Source organism: Ilyonectria robusta (genome assembly GCF_021365365.1).
Source record: "Ilyonectria robusta strain PMI_751 chromosome Unknown BGZ61scaffold_18, whole genome shotgun sequence".
Classification (NCBI taxonomy): Eukaryota; Fungi; Ascomycota; class Sordariomycetes; order Hypocreales; family Nectriaceae; genus Ilyonectria; species Ilyonectria robusta.
Genome location: NW_025764452.1, coordinates 813,812 through 829,752, shown reverse-complemented (window position 1 = coordinate 829,752; position 15,941 = coordinate 813,812). Strand labels below are relative to the sequence as shown.

At 48.9% G+C, this 15,941-nt stretch overlaps 8 protein-coding genes across 8 annotated transcripts; 3 read left to right on the top strand and 5 right to left on the bottom strand.

Annotated features, from left to right (window-relative positions):
- Positions 1-811: 811 nt before the first annotated feature.
- Positions 812-3,070, top strand: BGZ61DRAFT_481467 (heterokaryon incompatibility protein-domain-containing protein; the record flags this gene model as incomplete). Its single annotated transcript, XM_046249290.1, has 4 exons — positions 812-1,373; positions 1,427-1,583; positions 1,689-1,857; positions 1,910-3,070. The coding sequence occupies 4 exons, from the start codon at positions 812-814 to the stop codon at positions 3,068-3,070; spliced, it is 2,049 nt and encodes a 682-aa protein (XP_046100874.1).
- A 516-nt stretch (positions 3,071-3,586) lies between these two features.
- BGZ61DRAFT_535820 (Alpha/Beta hydrolase protein) lies at positions 3,587-4,459 on the bottom strand (the record flags this gene model as incomplete). The annotated part of the gene is made up of 1 exon (XM_046254313.1): positions 3,587-4,459. The coding sequence occupies one exon, from the start codon at positions 4,457-4,459 to the stop codon at positions 3,587-3,589; it is 873 nt and encodes a 290-aa protein (XP_046100873.1).
- A 330-nt stretch (positions 4,460-4,789) lies between these two features.
- Positions 4,790-5,792, bottom strand: BGZ61DRAFT_535819 (uncharacterized protein; the record flags this gene model as incomplete). Its single annotated transcript, XM_046254312.1, has 2 exons — positions 4,790-5,454; positions 5,534-5,792. The coding sequence occupies 2 exons, from the start codon at positions 5,790-5,792 to the stop codon at positions 4,790-4,792; spliced, it is 924 nt and encodes a 307-aa protein (XP_046100872.1).
- Positions 5,793-6,157: 365 nt separating this feature from the next.
- Positions 6,158-7,429, bottom strand: BGZ61DRAFT_359338 (beta-lactamase-like protein; the record flags this gene model as incomplete). Its single annotated transcript, XM_046241067.1, has 4 exons — positions 6,158-6,422; positions 6,537-6,899; positions 6,991-7,127; positions 7,217-7,429. The coding sequence occupies 4 exons, from the start codon at positions 7,427-7,429 to the stop codon at positions 6,158-6,160; spliced, it is 978 nt and encodes a 325-aa protein (XP_046100871.1).
- A 458-nt stretch (positions 7,430-7,887) lies between these two features.
- BGZ61DRAFT_359276 (3-hydroxyisobutyrate dehydrogenase-like protein) lies at positions 7,888-8,909 on the top strand (the record flags this gene model as incomplete). Its single annotated transcript, XM_046241061.1, has 2 exons — positions 7,888-8,784; positions 8,859-8,909. The coding sequence occupies 2 exons, from the start codon at positions 7,888-7,890 to the stop codon at positions 8,907-8,909; spliced, it is 948 nt and encodes a 315-aa protein (XP_046100870.1).
- A 518-nt stretch (positions 8,910-9,427) lies between these two features.
- Positions 9,428-11,181, bottom strand: BGZ61DRAFT_496610 (cytochrome P450; the record flags this gene model as incomplete). The annotated part of the gene is made up of 3 exons (XM_046251038.1): positions 9,428-9,827; positions 9,903-11,005; positions 11,071-11,181. 3 exons carry the CDS (start codon positions 11,179-11,181, stop codon positions 9,428-9,430), a joined length of 1,614 nt encoding a protein of 537 aa, XP_046100869.1.
- A 647-nt stretch (positions 11,182-11,828) lies between these two features.
- Positions 11,829-13,451, top strand: BGZ61DRAFT_359318 (major facilitator superfamily domain-containing protein; the record flags this gene model as incomplete). Its single annotated transcript, XM_046241065.1, has 1 exon — positions 11,829-13,451. One exon carries the CDS (start codon positions 11,829-11,831, stop codon positions 13,449-13,451), a length of 1,623 nt encoding a protein of 540 aa, XP_046100868.1.
- BGZ61DRAFT_457153 (uncharacterized protein) lies at positions 13,263-15,424 on the bottom strand. Its single transcript, XM_046246617.1, has one exon. It carries the CDS (start codon positions 15,328-15,330, stop codon positions 13,630-13,632), a length of 1,701 nt encoding a protein of 566 aa, XP_046100867.1. The 5' UTR covers positions 15,331-15,424; the 3' UTR covers positions 13,263-13,629.
- Between the last annotated feature and the right edge of the window lie 517 nt (positions 15,425-15,941).

Below are 15,941 nucleotides of genomic sequence, written 5' to 3'. Positions count from 1 at the left end.
AGAAAATTATCTGACCTATAAAGATACCTCTCCCGAGTTTAAAGCTATTTCCACTCTGCTAATTCTGCTGATAACCTTTCAAGTCTAAGAGGCACAGAATGGGACAGTAACTCAGTGCAAGATTGCACTCTCCCTGGTGTGGAGGTTCCTTCTTGATACCATCCGAGTAGCCCCACCACCATTCAGGGAACAGATAATGGGGATTGGAGGTAATTCGAAGTATCCCTAAGCCGGTGGACAGCTGGAATATTGTTCGGCAACTCCACACGGGTCTCTTAGCTGCCAAGCACCGCAAAGTGTATGTGTGTACTAGGGCACCCTAACCTCTTGATAAAGGATCTTTTTTCTTTCTCTTCTTTCAACCTGCGGTCGACTGTTGTCATTACATCCTTGATATCTTTTCCGGCAAGGGGGGTTCCGTTATAAAATGTCATGAGGAAGGCGACGCATGAGAAGACGTGTTTGGTCAGAGACTTCGCCGTTACCAGCACATATTCGCCCCCTATCCCTGCACAGATATGATTGATATTTTGAGCTAACACGGTGCGTTACCAGCGCCTCAATATTTCCACTGGCCGGTTTTGAGGCCCCCAACTGACCCGCCTTCTGGTCCCTGATTCTTAGGCCGGCCACCAAAGAGCAGCTTCACAGCCACCGCCACCAATTGACAAGGCACATCAGCTTTAGCGACGTGTCAGACGAAGGGACGCTTTTCCAGGTTTAAATACAAGAAAAACCCCGCACCTGGGCCACGGCGCCTCGAACCTCCCCCCCCCCCCCTCACGAATCCGGCACAAGCTCAAGAATCACAATGGATCAAGAACCGGCTGGCCTTGCTTCTGATTCGGATTTCGAATCCGACAGTGAGCTGTCTGCGGGACAGAAATCATCCACATGGCCACCGGCCCCGGACAACAGCAGAAAATGCAGGTTCTGCGTCGGTCTCACCATCAGTGGCCTTTTCCAGCTAGCACAAGAATATTCTAAGACGAGCGTATTTTCACCTTGGGGAAACAAGCCCTATGAGCATCACGCTTCGTTGGAAGACCTTGAAAAATCTGCCGAATTTGGTTGTGACTTCTGTCACTTCATGATTGAATGTACAAAGAGGGGTCGGTTTTATGAGACTGAGTTTCGAGAAGGAGGAGTTTCCATCGATGATTATCAGGTGGCCGAAGATTGGGAACTTATGGGCAAATCGCTCTATGCAACGGCGAAGGAAATGAACAAGCCCTCGCCTATAACGCTGGCCATATTTAACGGAATGAGCCCTAGTTCGCGCACCGGCATGAACAAACGTAGGATCTATGAGACCCTTTGGGTCAACGTTGGTCAGCTACCTTCGATAAATCTGAACCTTACAATTTCTCGAGGTAGGAGAGACAGAACCCGCTGTAGAATCTCACAACAACTGATGGCTCTTCAGATAAAAGAATGTATTGTGAGGGAGTTCAGGTTGGTCGGCAACTCTTGATCCGCGAGATGGGGTCTCCAGTCAACCTCGGCATTGCTAAAGGTTGGCTGGATGATTGCAGAGACAACCACACGCTATGTCGCCCGGTCGGGAGCTCGCCGCTTCCGACGTGAGTCCTGGACATCGGGACATCAGAGGGCTTATCTCATTGCCGACTTTTAGAGACGGACAGCAAAGAAGGTTGCTATGTGGCTCTCAGCCACTGCTGAGGAAGCGAAATACCAGAACGGCTCACCAAAGAAACTCGACCCACCCTTCTTTCCTCGATCCAAATCGCCAACTTACCTGCCAACTTCCGAGATGCTACTCACGTCACTCGGCAGCTTAATATGCAATATCTCTGGATCGATGCCTTATTTATAGTACAAGACAGCAGAGAAGATGTGAGTTCTAATCGCTTGTTTTTATTACTAGGCAACTAACTTAAGACCATAGTGGGCAGCCGAGTCTGCAAAGATGGACTCGATTTATCAAGACGCGACATTGACTATATTTGCTGCAGAATCTAAAGGAAGTAGGGAAGGTTTTCTCAAAACGGCGATCCAGCCGCAACCAACTCCTACGACGCTCAGGGTATTCACGAACCCCGACATTCAGACTTCGGTATTAGTGACAGGGAGGGCGGTTGAAGAAGAGAGTTTCTATGACATGGAATCCCGTTCGGCGTTAGCCCGTCGTGGCTGGGCCTACCAGGAATCCTATTTATCTCGCCGATCTCTCTACTTCGGGGCTCGCCAGCTCTATTGGGAGTGTTTTGAGGCAGTCGATAACCTCGAGGAACTTTTGCCCGCCTTGACAATTTACAAAAGCAAGATGATCCTGCCCGATGCCTCCGGAAAACTTGAGAAGGGTGATTCAACGACCGCGCGAAGGCAGTTTTACGAGGTGGTCTCCGGCTATACCAATGATAAAGCCCTAAGCCGCAGTGAAGACAAGTTGCCCGCGTTTTCCGGCCTGGCGAAGAGATTCCATCCTTTTTTTGGTGGCGAATATCTTGCCGGCCTTTGGAGCGAAGACTTTTCCAGCGGGCTCCTTTGGTCTCATGCTTTCAGCGCCCTTTCGTCGTCCTATACGGCCGTGGAGCCTTATTGTGCGCCATCATGGTCATGGGCATCGGATGACGGATGGATCATGGATTTTGTCCAACCATCTCAGACCTTCCTTGAACTTCACGGCTGGGATATCCAGCCCCGAAGCCGCCACAATCCCTATGGAGAAATAGACCCAGGGGGCGAGTCAGCCAGGCCTTCCGTTATCGTCAGCGGCCAAACAATGCTTTTCGTCAGAACGAAAGATATAGATGATAACGGTGACAGGCCAAGTTGCGGGGATGTCTACTTTGACGTGCTTGAGGGACCAGAAGAGATGGTGGCCCGCAGTACCGACTCTAATCAACGACACATCTGTCTCTCTATTGTTGATGACGTCAAGATTGAATCCTATATTTACCGTCAAGATTGGCTAGAGGAGGACGAGGATGTACCAGATCCACCCTCGGAACTCTCAGACGAATATTTGGTTCTTGCCGTGGGCTCAACCGATCAGAATCCTACTGTTTGGGGATTGGTTTTGCGGAAGTCCGGGGACGCATTTTAGAGGGTTGGGTTATGCAGTATTGAGATAGATTCTAGCGAAATCCGGAGTTGGAAGGGGTGGGAGAAGCGATTCCTAAAGTTGATTTAAGAGGGGTAATTATAGCTGTTTACTTAAGTATGGTAGTATGATACAATAACGTACTACATGAACTGGAGGATACGGCGATTGATATCACAAAATACTCGGCCGCGGGGTAGACGAGCAGACTGTAGACAGAAATCGCGTCAACCCTATGCAAGTAACCACGTGCGGTCGGAGTAGGACATTGTTTGGACGTTTAGTGCAGCTGTCTCTGCTGTAAATGCTGAGTAATTAGGAGTAAACCCTGCTTGAGACCATGGGTTTGTGGGACCGGCCTTTGTTAAATGTTCAGATTGAGATCCCCCAGTCCTAATCAATGGAATATTCTCTCCAAATGCAACAAAAGGGTCAGGCAACTGAATGGCACCAATTTACGTAAGGTCGTTTCCATCTAAAAACTCAAGATGCAACTTTTTTTTTGCATGGAGCTATTATCTATTTCTCTTGTTCAAGTGATTTCCAGAAGCTGATGGCAGCCTTCTGACACTGCTCCGCCCCAGACACGAAGATCTCGTGTCCAGGAGCGTCAATAACCTCAACTTTAGCCCCATTCACTTGCTTCGCCACATCTTCCATCATAGCAACGGTCATCACAGCGCTTCTGCTCGGTGCCAAGATCAGCATTGGTACTCTTATCTCCTTGAGGAATGGCCTGGAATCCATCTTTGCCAAAAGCTCCGCGTAACCTGCAAGTCCTTCGCAGTCTGACGGTGAAATCATGTCTAGCCACCAAGCCTGGTAGGCGGGATCATCCGACGCAACGGTGCCTGGGAAACGCATCAAGGCCTCGGCCCAGCCACGCGAACCCAACGTTCGACACGCAGTGGGCCAGTCGGCATGACCAAAAGCGAATAGTTGCAAGGCGGACTCGGGCAAGTGCGTCGGCGAGGAACAGAGTACTAGAGAGAGCAATCTGTGCGGGTACTTTGCCGCCAACGCTTCGCCCAACATGCCGCTGGTAGACTCTCCAAGGAAGTGGACTTTATCAATGCCGAGTTGGTCCAGCGTGTCGATTATCTCATCGAGAATTGTGTCGAGAGAGTATTCGTAATCGATGCTATCGAATTTGGTCTTGCGATGACTGGAAAGCCCGTGGCCACGAAGGTCACGTCGGATGACTCGATACCTCCCTGCAAGGGCGGGCACCCAGTGATGCCAGTGCTGAATGGTGCGAGCAAATCCATGTTGGATCAGAATTGTTTCTCGCGGCTTCCAGGGATCAGCAAAGTCATCAATGCGGTAGTGGGATAGCTGGCTGTTGGGATGCTGGATGAAAGTGTTTCCGGACTCGTCCACGATGCGAGGCATTTTCTATATATTGGAAATGTGGCCGTTCTAGATCCTCAGTGTGTTTTGGCGAGAGCAAAATTGCGTCTTCAGCATCACTGAAGAGCACGCCGGATATTAGTAGGATGAGCCCCCACCTCAGTAATTTGTGGGGGAACAGCACGATTCATTCCCAGCGCACAGGATACCGGTGGACGTTGAACAACAGCGTAGATAGATTGGCAATGATACATCATTTTACGCTGCGTAATTTAAACCATTTACCGCTTCCAATGTAAGCAACAATCGCATCACCAGAATATCATTGTTAAAGTACTTCAGATGCATGTATTTAAATGGCTAACGGCGTATCTAAAGTGTCACATACGATGGCACGGGAGTATCATCAGACATATCTGCATATGCGCTCCAGTGCACCGAAACCATCTTCTGAGCCTCACACTCGTCAGCAATTGCTATTGCTAGATCCGCAGCGGAAATTCCACACAGCCTGCCATCTAATACGCTCGGGTGTGTTCCTTCCTGCGGTGGTTTGACTGGGAGCTCGTCGATGATTGTCTCATAGGAGCCGGTTCGGATACCTGAGCGGTACAACGCAGGGGGTGACACAAAGGTCCACTTGAATGAGGTATTGCCGTCGAAGAACATATAGCTTGTTCGACCAGCTGTTACAAAGTCGAGTGCATTATCCTTGTCCATTACCGCCTGCTCATAGTCTTGAATGAGCTTCCGAGATGTATCGTCTGCGCGTCCCTTGAGCGCTTGTTGGCGAGCATTCCGGTATTTGCGCAGTGAAGAGCCCATAGACCCAAGTCTCTCTTCCATATATGTGACATGGGCGTGGCTGTCTGCAATTCCACGGCGATACCAGAGCCAGAAGAGCTTGCTTTCGCTGCAAGTTTGGAACCGCTGGCCAGGAATGTGAAGGGAACCGCAACCGCCGACCATGATAAAGTAGTCTATTTTCGTTTCCTTAGCAGCAATGATGATTTTTCTCGTCAATTCAAGAAACGGTTCTGATGAGACGTAGACAAATTGTTAGGAGAGGCATTGGGATAAACAACCTCATGGATGTTGCATGTGGTAAGGACTGACTGTATTGCAAGGCATGCTCCCCGGAAGTGTGGGGGCCATATTCATTGACTAGAATATCAAGGCCTGTAAAGGCTGTGACTAGTTGCTCAATGGAGGCACTTTCAATGTCAATTGCATATGGTGTATAACTCTGGTGAATGCCGAGTCTCTCTGGCCGCCTGGATATGCCTCGCACACTATGGCCGCGGTTGAGCAGCTCAATGCAAAGATATGAGCCACCGAATCCAGTAGGGCCGATGACGCCAATTTGCAGTACCATTGTGATATGATTATTCAATTATTCACGGTAGAAAGAGTCAAGCAGTGTGAAAGCTTTTGTTTGAGTATGAGTCGTTTCTTGTGGGGTTGTATACGGAAGTGGGGAGGTTATATCTTGTGATGTTCCCCCACATTATGCCATGATACGTTAGTAGGAGGTGATGCAATGGCACTCTGGTCATCTGCACTATGGTGGATCCCTTTGTCAGTGTGACTTGTGAATCATCTTCACATGAGACGTTCCAAATTCGAGATCGGTTAAGAGAGTCTGATCTATCAAAAATAGGTACGAGTAATTGCAATAGTTTTCTTTCTTCTAACACGCATGTTTCAAAATACATACAATCGCAATCCATAAGACCACCCTCAAGGCCGCACATTTTGTTTGACTCGCTCCAACCATTCGCCTTTCTTATCTTCGCTCAATAGCGTCATGAGCACCTTATCACTCTGGTTGATCAACCAGCTATCATCATGAGCCAAAGCAACATGCATCCCGTAGTCAGACCGTGCCTTCTTGATTCTTTCAATAGTGTCTCGAGCCGCAGCAACATCCATGTGAAGGTATGCGGCAGTCTCACCATTCGCCTTTGTGAAACAAGCCATCTCTGCCTCTCCATTAAGGAGCGCCCTATGAGTAAACATTAGCGAATAGTTTTAGTCTGATCTCGATATTATGCAGAGTGGGATTTCAATCGTGACAAAGTAGGAAATGTGGAGAAGAAGAAGAGGGAATGGTGCTTACTGAGAATGGCAACAATCACTACCTAGCAGCACCCATTCCTTCATGCCCTCAAGCTTTGCAGCCGCACAAAGGTTGCCGGGCATGTGCCCTGGGGCGTCTATTATCCAGAAGCTGCCGTCGCCAAAAAAGTCAAGCGCCCTGTCAAAGGGGCCAAGAGGAATCCATGTGCCATCGAGTTCTTCCCAAACCTCGGTTGCGAATCCCGACATGTCAAAGAATCTCCCGTCCCATTGAATAGCCGAAGCTGGTTGTCCGTTTTCAAAATGGCCTGGAGTGCAATAGGCTTTGGTCCCTGGCCCGAAGAATGATTTTGCCTTCGGGAACTCTTGACTGATCGGACGACAGTGGTCCCAATGTGCGTGACTGTATAGGAATAGTGTCAATGTGACACTCGTGAAGGTAATGGTGTATGCATACGGATGTTATAAAACAGGATGGGATTAGGGCATCCAACCTGAAAATTACCGAGCTAATTTGATCGGCAGTGATTCCCAGTTTGTTTAGTTGAACAGTCAAGCTTTCCCTCGGGCCGACTGGTCTTGCGCTTGGAACCATCACTTCTTGCACCCAGGGAGTATAGATCGAATTATCCTAATATTTTGGGCAAAACGATTAGATTTTGCATTTTTCAGTCGATTCGTTGTTGGGATGGATGTTTTGGGGGCGACCAGATAACCCACATCACTGCATCCTAGATCCCACAGAACATAACGCCCAGAAGGTCGATGGAAGATCAAGAAACACCAATCATAAAGCCTGAACTTGTCTGGGCTGACGTTGGCATGGATAAAACTCAAAGTGGCCGAGCTGAAGCTGCCCCCGTCCAGGAGATGCACCTGCACCTCGCCTGCCTCACTTCCTGGGAGGGTATAGCGGGCTGGCTGTTCAGTCATTCTGCAAGGATTCAAAGCGGACTTTGAATGAGGGAAATGGCTAATTTGGCAAGCTTCAAGGGACCTTACACCCACGTTCTTTGTGGTCGATCTTCGGGTCACTCTGGGTTTCTAAGTTGTGTGGCGCCACAATTGTGTGAGACATATAAGCAGTCGAGCGCCTCTGCTACTTGCCAAATCAATCAAGCACTCCCCATTTCTTCCTCAAATCACAGTTGCTATATTCACTGAGCTATTATGGAGCACAATATTGGTTTCGTCGGTGAGTATCCTCCACACACCATGTGGAGGGATCCCTCCACATTCTCCACATCCACATCTCAGCCTCCACATCTCAACCTCCACATTTCTTCAAATCCATCCACATCCCCCACATAGTTACTGGTACTTCCGCTGCATCCAATCGGCACTGCAATGTCTGTAATAGTAGACTCTAACCAGGAACAGGCCTTGGCGCCATGGGCTACGCGATGGCCATGAATGTCAGAAAATACATGGACGCGAAATCTACCATGTATGTGTACGATGTCCATCAGCCGTCATGCGAACGATTCAAAGCGGAGTTTTCTCAGTTCGGCCCTATTGAGATTGTTGATTCGGCGAAGTCAGTTGCTGAGAATGCCCTCGCAATTGTATCCATTGTGCCCACTGGCAAAAATGTCAAGGACGTCTATCTAGACGAGTCCACGGGGATCATCGCCGCGCGGGGTGCAAAGAATGGAAATCTTGACGCAAGTAGGCTCTACCTTGAATGTAGTACAATCGATGTCGCCACAGCGAAAGAGATAGGGGCTGCTCTGAAAAATGCAGGCATGGGCACATATATCGACAGTCCCGTATCCGGGGGCGTTCCGGCTGCGGAACAACGAAGTCTATCCTTCCTTCTGGGCACAACTCAGCCCGACGTTCACGATGCCGAAACGTATCCGCTGAAAGAGCGCATTCAAACAATTTCGGGTTATATGGGAGCTGCTGAAAAGACCTTCTTTTGTGGCGCCCTAGGAAACGGTCTCGCAGCTAAGATATGCAACAACTACTTGTCGTGCACCATCTTGCTCGCTAACTGCGAAGCCATGGCCACTGGCATGCGGCTAGGCTTGGACAAGCACTTGCTTCATCAAATTATCCAAAATTCTTCAGGGCAAAACTTCATGGCCGATCACGTCTGTCCCGTGCCCGGTGTCGTGGCCCATGCCCCAAGCAGCAACAACTATAAGTTGGGATTCAAATCGCAAATGCTTGTGAAAGACGTTGGACTTGGTGTTGACGCTGCCAGAAGTGTTGACATTGAACCTACCATTGGGGAGGCGGCCATGAAGGTCTACGAGAAGGTAGCCGTGGATGAAAGATTCATTGTGAGTTATGTCGCCCTCGCATTACTCCAGTTCTCGTGTCTCCAAGTATTCGACTGATGCTTTTTAAACTTCAGGACCGCGATGGCTCGATAGTGTACAGATACTTAGGGGGGCCAGAAAATTAGGGTGTTTCTATGAGAATCTCCAATTCGCGGTATACCAGCAATTTGAGGAGGTCGGTATGTATAGGGCAACTGTGCCTTGGGCATCCATCTCACATAAATACATCTCACATGTGCAAGATCGCTTTGTGCATTTGTTTTCGTTGTGACTATTGTCTGATAGAGTGGTCAGCATCAAGCATTTAGTCAAATTTGAGCTTCCTTCCAATGTACTCAGACCGAGATTGCATTCCGGCTTAGTCCAAGGTGACGGAGGCTTCTTAGTACTTGAAGGAGAGACTCACCGCGCATCAGGCAGCAAGGCTGTTAATCTTGAGTACCATTTGGCTGGGGTCAAATAACGACATGATTTGGTTCTTTTAGTCACGTTTGTTTTGTCCGTCATGTAGGCATATTCACAGGAAACTTTGATAAACTGAAGGCAATAGCTGGATTCTAAAATGGGTCTTTTCATAGCGTTGCGTGCTTTCTTAATCCTCAAATCTCCATGACTCGTTATATTTCCATGGTGGGACAGTAGGTCAATCAAACCCCAACCACTCCTTCTCCGCAATATCAAACTCATTGCGCATTATACGCTTGTGCTTGGTAGACCGTGGCTTGATGCTACAAGTGAATGGAACGGGAACTGTAAGAAACCCCGGAACCATATTTGTAGGTGGCTCTATCGGAACGCCGTCGGGGCCATCAGCTTTAGAAATGTTGAAACCCCATAGAACTCGAACCATGTTGATATAAAGAGACCGTTCGGCCACATGAACTCCAGGGCAGACTCTTCGTCCCGCCCCATACGTGAAATGGTCGCGGTTATAAGGATCGGGTGAGTTGATGTAATCCGCAGCTGGAAGTGGTTTGTCTAGGTATCGTTCGGGATCGAACTCGTCCGGGTTCTTCCACAGTTTTGGGTCACGGTGGATAGCCCTGTCATCATGCGTCAACTTAGTCCAATCTATCTTACCGGTGCAGCAGAAAGATGAGATAATTGCAAATGCTTACCACCAGTTTAAAACGGCGACGGATCCCTTTGGTATGAAATGTCCCTGGTACCAATCGTCCTCGGATGTCGCATGAAGCATGCCGAATTTATTGACGGGACGCCAACGCAACACCTCCTTGACCATTGCGCGAACATAGGGCAAGCTTATCTCGTCAGACCATTGCGGAAGCCTGTCGTCACCGATGACGCGGTCAATTTCGTCCTGCGCTTTCTTGGATGTTTCCGGGAAGAGAGTCATAGCCAAGATCCAGTTATTGAGTGTCGTCGCAGTAGTCTCTGAGCCTGCTTCCACGAGGCCACCACATGTATAAGCAGCCAAGAGATCGTCAATGCCACTCTTTGATGGATCTTTCAAATAGAAATCCTTGCAAAAGCTGTCTCTGGCAATTCCAGCATCCACATCCCGTTTCAAGCGCTCCCACATGTCCATGTATACCTTGCTATCATGATCAAAGGCCTTCTTTCCGTGATCATACCAATTTCCTAGTAGAAATTGAGGCAATACAGCAAGTGAGGGAAAGCTATCGACTGCATGCGCTCCGGGTGCAGTCATCTCGGTCATGTTATCCAGCACAGTGTAAATCTTCTTCATCAGGGGGTCGTCAAATGAGGGTATCCGATATCCGTAAGTTACAAGCATAATAACAGAAGAAGAATACCGCCGATTGATGGTGTAAAACATTTCTGGCTGATCTAAAAGATCTCGCAAAACTTGTTTGGATTCAAGGTCTTGGACGGGTTGGTACTTGATTGAGGAAGAGATGTTGAGTAGCGTATGGCTATGCTTGCGGAGCTGACGCCACTGTGCTCCGTAAGGCATGAATAGCTGACGGCGGCCTGCGCTGGCCACATCTTGGGCCAGAGGTAGAGGGGGTCGTGAGGAATAGATGTTTGACTTCTTATCCATGAGGTCTTTCACGACTTTGGGAGACGACAGCCAGACGTAATCACTCCCGCCGATCTTGGTGTAAAAGAGGTCTCCGAATTCCTGATGCCATTTACGGACCTTGTGCTGCACTTCATCCGAGTCTGCAAGGTCAAACAAATTACCAACGAATGGTAATCCAGATGGGCCTGGTGGAAGGTGACGTCGGCGCGAATCCTAAAACACAAACGTCAGCATGTGCCCGTTCTCGAATGGATAGAGTCTCGATGTATCCATAGTACCTTGAGCATATTGGGAACGAGCAAGCAATAGAGGCTCAACAGAAGCAGGGCAAGCGTAGCCAGAGCAAAGGCCACCTTCACAAGCGTCTGGTGCTGCGCCACTTGAGCCATGAGCTCTGGTGGGAGCCGTGTAAACATGATCTACAAGGATATGTGGCAGCTATGGGAGCGCAGCGGGATTGGGAATATGGAAAGGAAATCTAAGCACGAGTCGATACGATCATGATCGTTATACCATCTAGGCTGGCCGTATACTATATTCTTCAACGTACCAGATCATAGAGCCAGCTGACTTTGGCCGGAATAGCCCTCCACATATCACCCCCACTCAAACATCAGATGGATGGTATTTAGCCAGTAAATTGTGGGAGAGTTGACGACCAGAAATGAGTTACGAAAGGTCCCCACCTTGGATTACACCATTTAGTTGCTCTTTCCAGCCCCACATGTATTTTTCTTATACTCTTAAGCTTGAGTACTCTTAACCCTAAGAAGCCGGAATATGTGGGGGATGCGAAGCTAAACATCTGCCGAGACTTGAGATCCCCGCGAATATGTGGGTGAAGCTAGCCTAACATGAACATGACTGGGGCGCCAATATATTAATTGCTCCCAGATGGCTCTCTCAACGAAAATGCTTCATATACAGAGTCAAGATATGGATTCATCAAATAATCCCCTCCTCTAAGCGCCATCAGCTCGATTTACACTACTCGACTCATTTGTTCTCATATTGCACCTTCCACCCTACTCTAAACATGGGTCTGGGAGTCCTCGAACCATCCTCGGCCGGGCCAGTTCCAGGCACCGTCATTCTAGCGGATGAATCTCTGCTGGCCCCCAACGGCACAACCAATCTCAAACGAGGATCCGGGAAGCATACTGAAATCATCCTCACGCCGCAACCTACAGATGATCCGAACGACCCTCTGAACTGGCCATATTACCAAAAGGTTTTGATTGTCGCAATCATTGTCTATGGTGCCTGCCTGTGTGCCTGTTGTACGGGCCCGCTACTAAATGCGAGCTACTATGTTCTTACCATTGAGCTCCAACGTTCTTTCGCAGACTTGGCGTTGCTCACTGGCTATCAAATTCTTGTTGCCGGAGCCACAGGGCCTATTGTGTCTGCCTTATCAACAAAATATGGCAAGCGAGCTGTCTTTTTATTCTCCGCATTGGCATGTCTTGTCGGCACAATTATTGGCTCTTGCAGTCAGACATACAACACGTTGCTTGCCGGCCGCATTGTTCAGGGACTTTCTTTAGCATGTTGGGAATCCTTGCCGTTTACTATAGTCGCGGATCTGTTTTTCGTTCACGAGCGCGGCCTTTGGATCACGGTCATGTCCTTCACATTGACAGCCGTGTCCAACCTCAGCTCTGTTATTGCAGGCCAGATAGTAGCCGCTTACGACTGGCATTATCTTTTTCACATCTTGAATGGTTGTCTAGGTCTTTTGATAATTTTAGTCTTTCTTTTTGTACCGGAAACTTGCTACCACAGGGATCCTGGAGTCACCAATAACGAATTCGCCGGCCCACCCGACCATGAAAAGGAACGAGCAGCGGAAGCTATCCAAATTGAGGATACAGAAGTAACCAGCCAAGTTCCAAGGAAGAAGACCTTCTGGCAGAGGCTTGCGATATTCACAGGGACACACAGCGATGAAAGCCTCATACGGCTCTTCCTTGCGCCCTTCCTCGTTTGCGCAAATCTAGGCGCTTTGTGGACCATCATAATTACAGGAGCAGTTTCTTCCTTTTATGTTGCTATCGCATATGTCACAGCTCAACTCTTCGGGCCTCCGCCTTATCTCCTTTCTCCCGCCGGCATTGGCAATCTATCCCTGGGTCCATTCATCGGTGGAGCTTTGGGTTCCATCCTCGTTGGCATCTTGATGGATCCTCTGATACTACGCCTGGCGAAGCGAAACAACGGCATCTACGAGCCCGAATTTCGACTTCCACTTAGCGTAATCGGCTTGCTCTGTGGTGTAGGGTTATTCGGATTCGGATACCTGACGAAATCTCAAGGAAACCTTTACGCAATTGACTTTATGTGGGGTTTATGCCTTGTTGGCATCGCATTCATTGGTGGTCCTTGTTCTGCATATGCGATCGACGCTTTCCCTGGTATGAGCAATGAGATTTTCATTGCGAATATTATGTTCAAGAACTTCTTATTCTACGGTTACAGCTATTTTGTAAACAACTGGGTGGAGAGTGCTGGACCTGCAATTCCGTTCTACACATTTGGTGGAATCAGTTTCTTTCTCGTGGCAACAACTTTGGTTGTATATGTCTTTGGAAAACGATACAGGAGCTTCTGGCACCGCCATAACTTCGTGAAAAGAATAGACATCAGCACACCTCACTAGGTCTAGACATATAGCTCAGATAAGGTAGTAGTGACTGTAGGTGGAGGGAGGCTAGCTATGCGAATTGGCCTTCTTATATCAGTACCTGTAAACTTTCTCATCCAGACAACACCGCGAGACTATAGGATGTGAATGTTTGCATTTCGAAATCATCCACGACCTGGCCAAGACATGACCGTTAGAAGTGCAAGGGGTCTGCAAAATCAATATCCTCACCCTTAACAAACCGCTCTACTAGGGAATCTCCGAACAATCCGCCGCGCTCAAATGCTAACCGAAGTTGACGCTCGAAATACGTGTAACCCTCATCGCCGTCAAGACGAAACCTAATACGAACATGACGTGGACTTCGCAGCTCCTGCCTGAGCGTGTCAATAGCATCTATCCACGAGCCCGCAAGCAGTTGAATGTCTTGCAGTTCTATCACAGAGTCTGGCAGCAAGGACCTTGCTAACCCCTCGAGCTCCTCATCAACCAGGCACACCGCTTTAAGTGAGATATAGGCAAGTTCAGAACCCAGAGGCCATGAGAAGGCAGCTCCCAGAGAGGTAGGCGCTACCCGAATAGACGTACCAGCGCTAACCCAGAAATCCTGTAGATGTATTTCGACATGACGAATACACTTCGCCGCGAGGAAGGCACCGAGATACTGGTTGATACAATTTAATTCGCCGAGTGTCCTGTTCGCGAAGACAGTTGTTCCTTGATCATCGACCTCCCAGGGACCGCAGGCTTGATAGCAGCGAGGCCGAAATCTGAAGTAAGATAGCTGCATGGCTCTCACGGCGGCTGACAGCTGATCCAACCGATTCGTGTCCAGATCCAAAAGCGTGTAGTCGGGCGCAGCCGATACCAGAATACCAATGTATTCAAGAATGACACCGCCGACGTTTGCAATCGCCAATGGAATGGTGACCAGAAGATTGATGGGCACTCCAGGCCAGATATCGCCTTGGGGCATGATCCAACGAGCATCCTCCCACACCATAGGACGTGACAAGACCATAACAAGGGCCTCCTCTTGCGCTCTTATATCGTCTCTGGGTATCGCTATGATGTCCCTTCCCGGCTCACAATTGATTTTAGGATCGACATCATGCAAGGCTAAGCCACGGACGTTTGGTAGCTTTGAAATCGTCTTGGCGAGTTCCTGTTCGAACTTTCCATTGCTAAGCAGCAAATTTTGAGCCTCGAAGCCCTTCTTATACACGTCGTACGCCCGGCACATGATCTTTCTCGGACTTGGGGCGCTGTTGGCGGAGGGTGCTCCCTCTTCCGTCTCATAAACCTCGTCTTCTCTTTCATCTGCAGTGTCCAACTGGTCCAGGAGACGGCTTAGGATTTCCTGGAAAGAAATTGGGTCAAATGTGGTGAAACCGACTCCCCAGTTTTGCCGTCTCTGCTGCCATTCTGAAATGACTGACGACGTGAAGTTGTCAAAACTAGCCGCTACCCACGGGTGATAAAAGTGAAGGCGGACATTGACCTTAATCAGTCCTGCGGCAAGGATCGGATTCTCTGCTATGATACGTAGGCGGGCGAGAGTTTCTGGCCGGCTAATATCGACAGTCGTCTTACGTCGGACTATAAGGTGATTGGAGAGACGGTAAAATCGCCGGCAAGTCAACCGGAGGCTGTACGCTTGAGGGTAACGTGGGAATGAGCCCCAATCCCATTTGTCTCGCAAGGCGAATATAGCGGATAAAATCTCGTCGGGCAAGCTGAGTATCCCTGTCATCGCACTTGCCTGTGCAGCCATGACTGTTTGCCACTGAACCGAAAAGGGCCGACATGAAGTACCCAGTGTAGGCACTCGTGTCGTGAAATAGCACTCGGAGCTGAGGAGAGGTAGTTGATAAGTTAGAGTCTGACTCAACATCTCCGTCCAGTCTCAGATCAGGCGGTCAAGTGACGCACTGCACGGGACGGATTAACGTGATCCCACCCCTTCGTCAGCTCTTCTCTGGTCTTCTGAGCCTCTGCATCATGCAGAAGCCCTTCGGAAGCACATTGCAGGTGATTGGTCAGTGGGTGCTCCCAGGCGCTTACCTTAGGCACCCTCGCATCGGTCGTCTTGGTGTGGTTGATGTACGGCGTGGATGGTTGATCAACAGAGTTGGTCAACGCGTTTAATTGGTGTAATTAATTGGAGCCCTGTGTTCTTTGCATCTCTTCGCATACTCTTCGGCAGCAATAGATGATCTGGTCGTTTATAGCGAGGATTGGTAGAGCAGGACTTGACTGTACCCGTGTCAGTTTAGTTCTCGGGAGCAGGGACATAAAACATGAATGGCCTCTCAAATTGACTTGCCGCTCAATTTCGTTTGCGGCTGGTCTCCGTGGCAGATCTACTAAAAGAGCAAGCCGAATAGCTACTGTATAGTAGACTGCTTTAGAATCGGACCTGCCCTCGATAAAACATAGTGTCCCTAGATGAATGCATCCTTGGATTTTTTCTCAAGACACTATACTCAATTTAAGTTGTGTGCG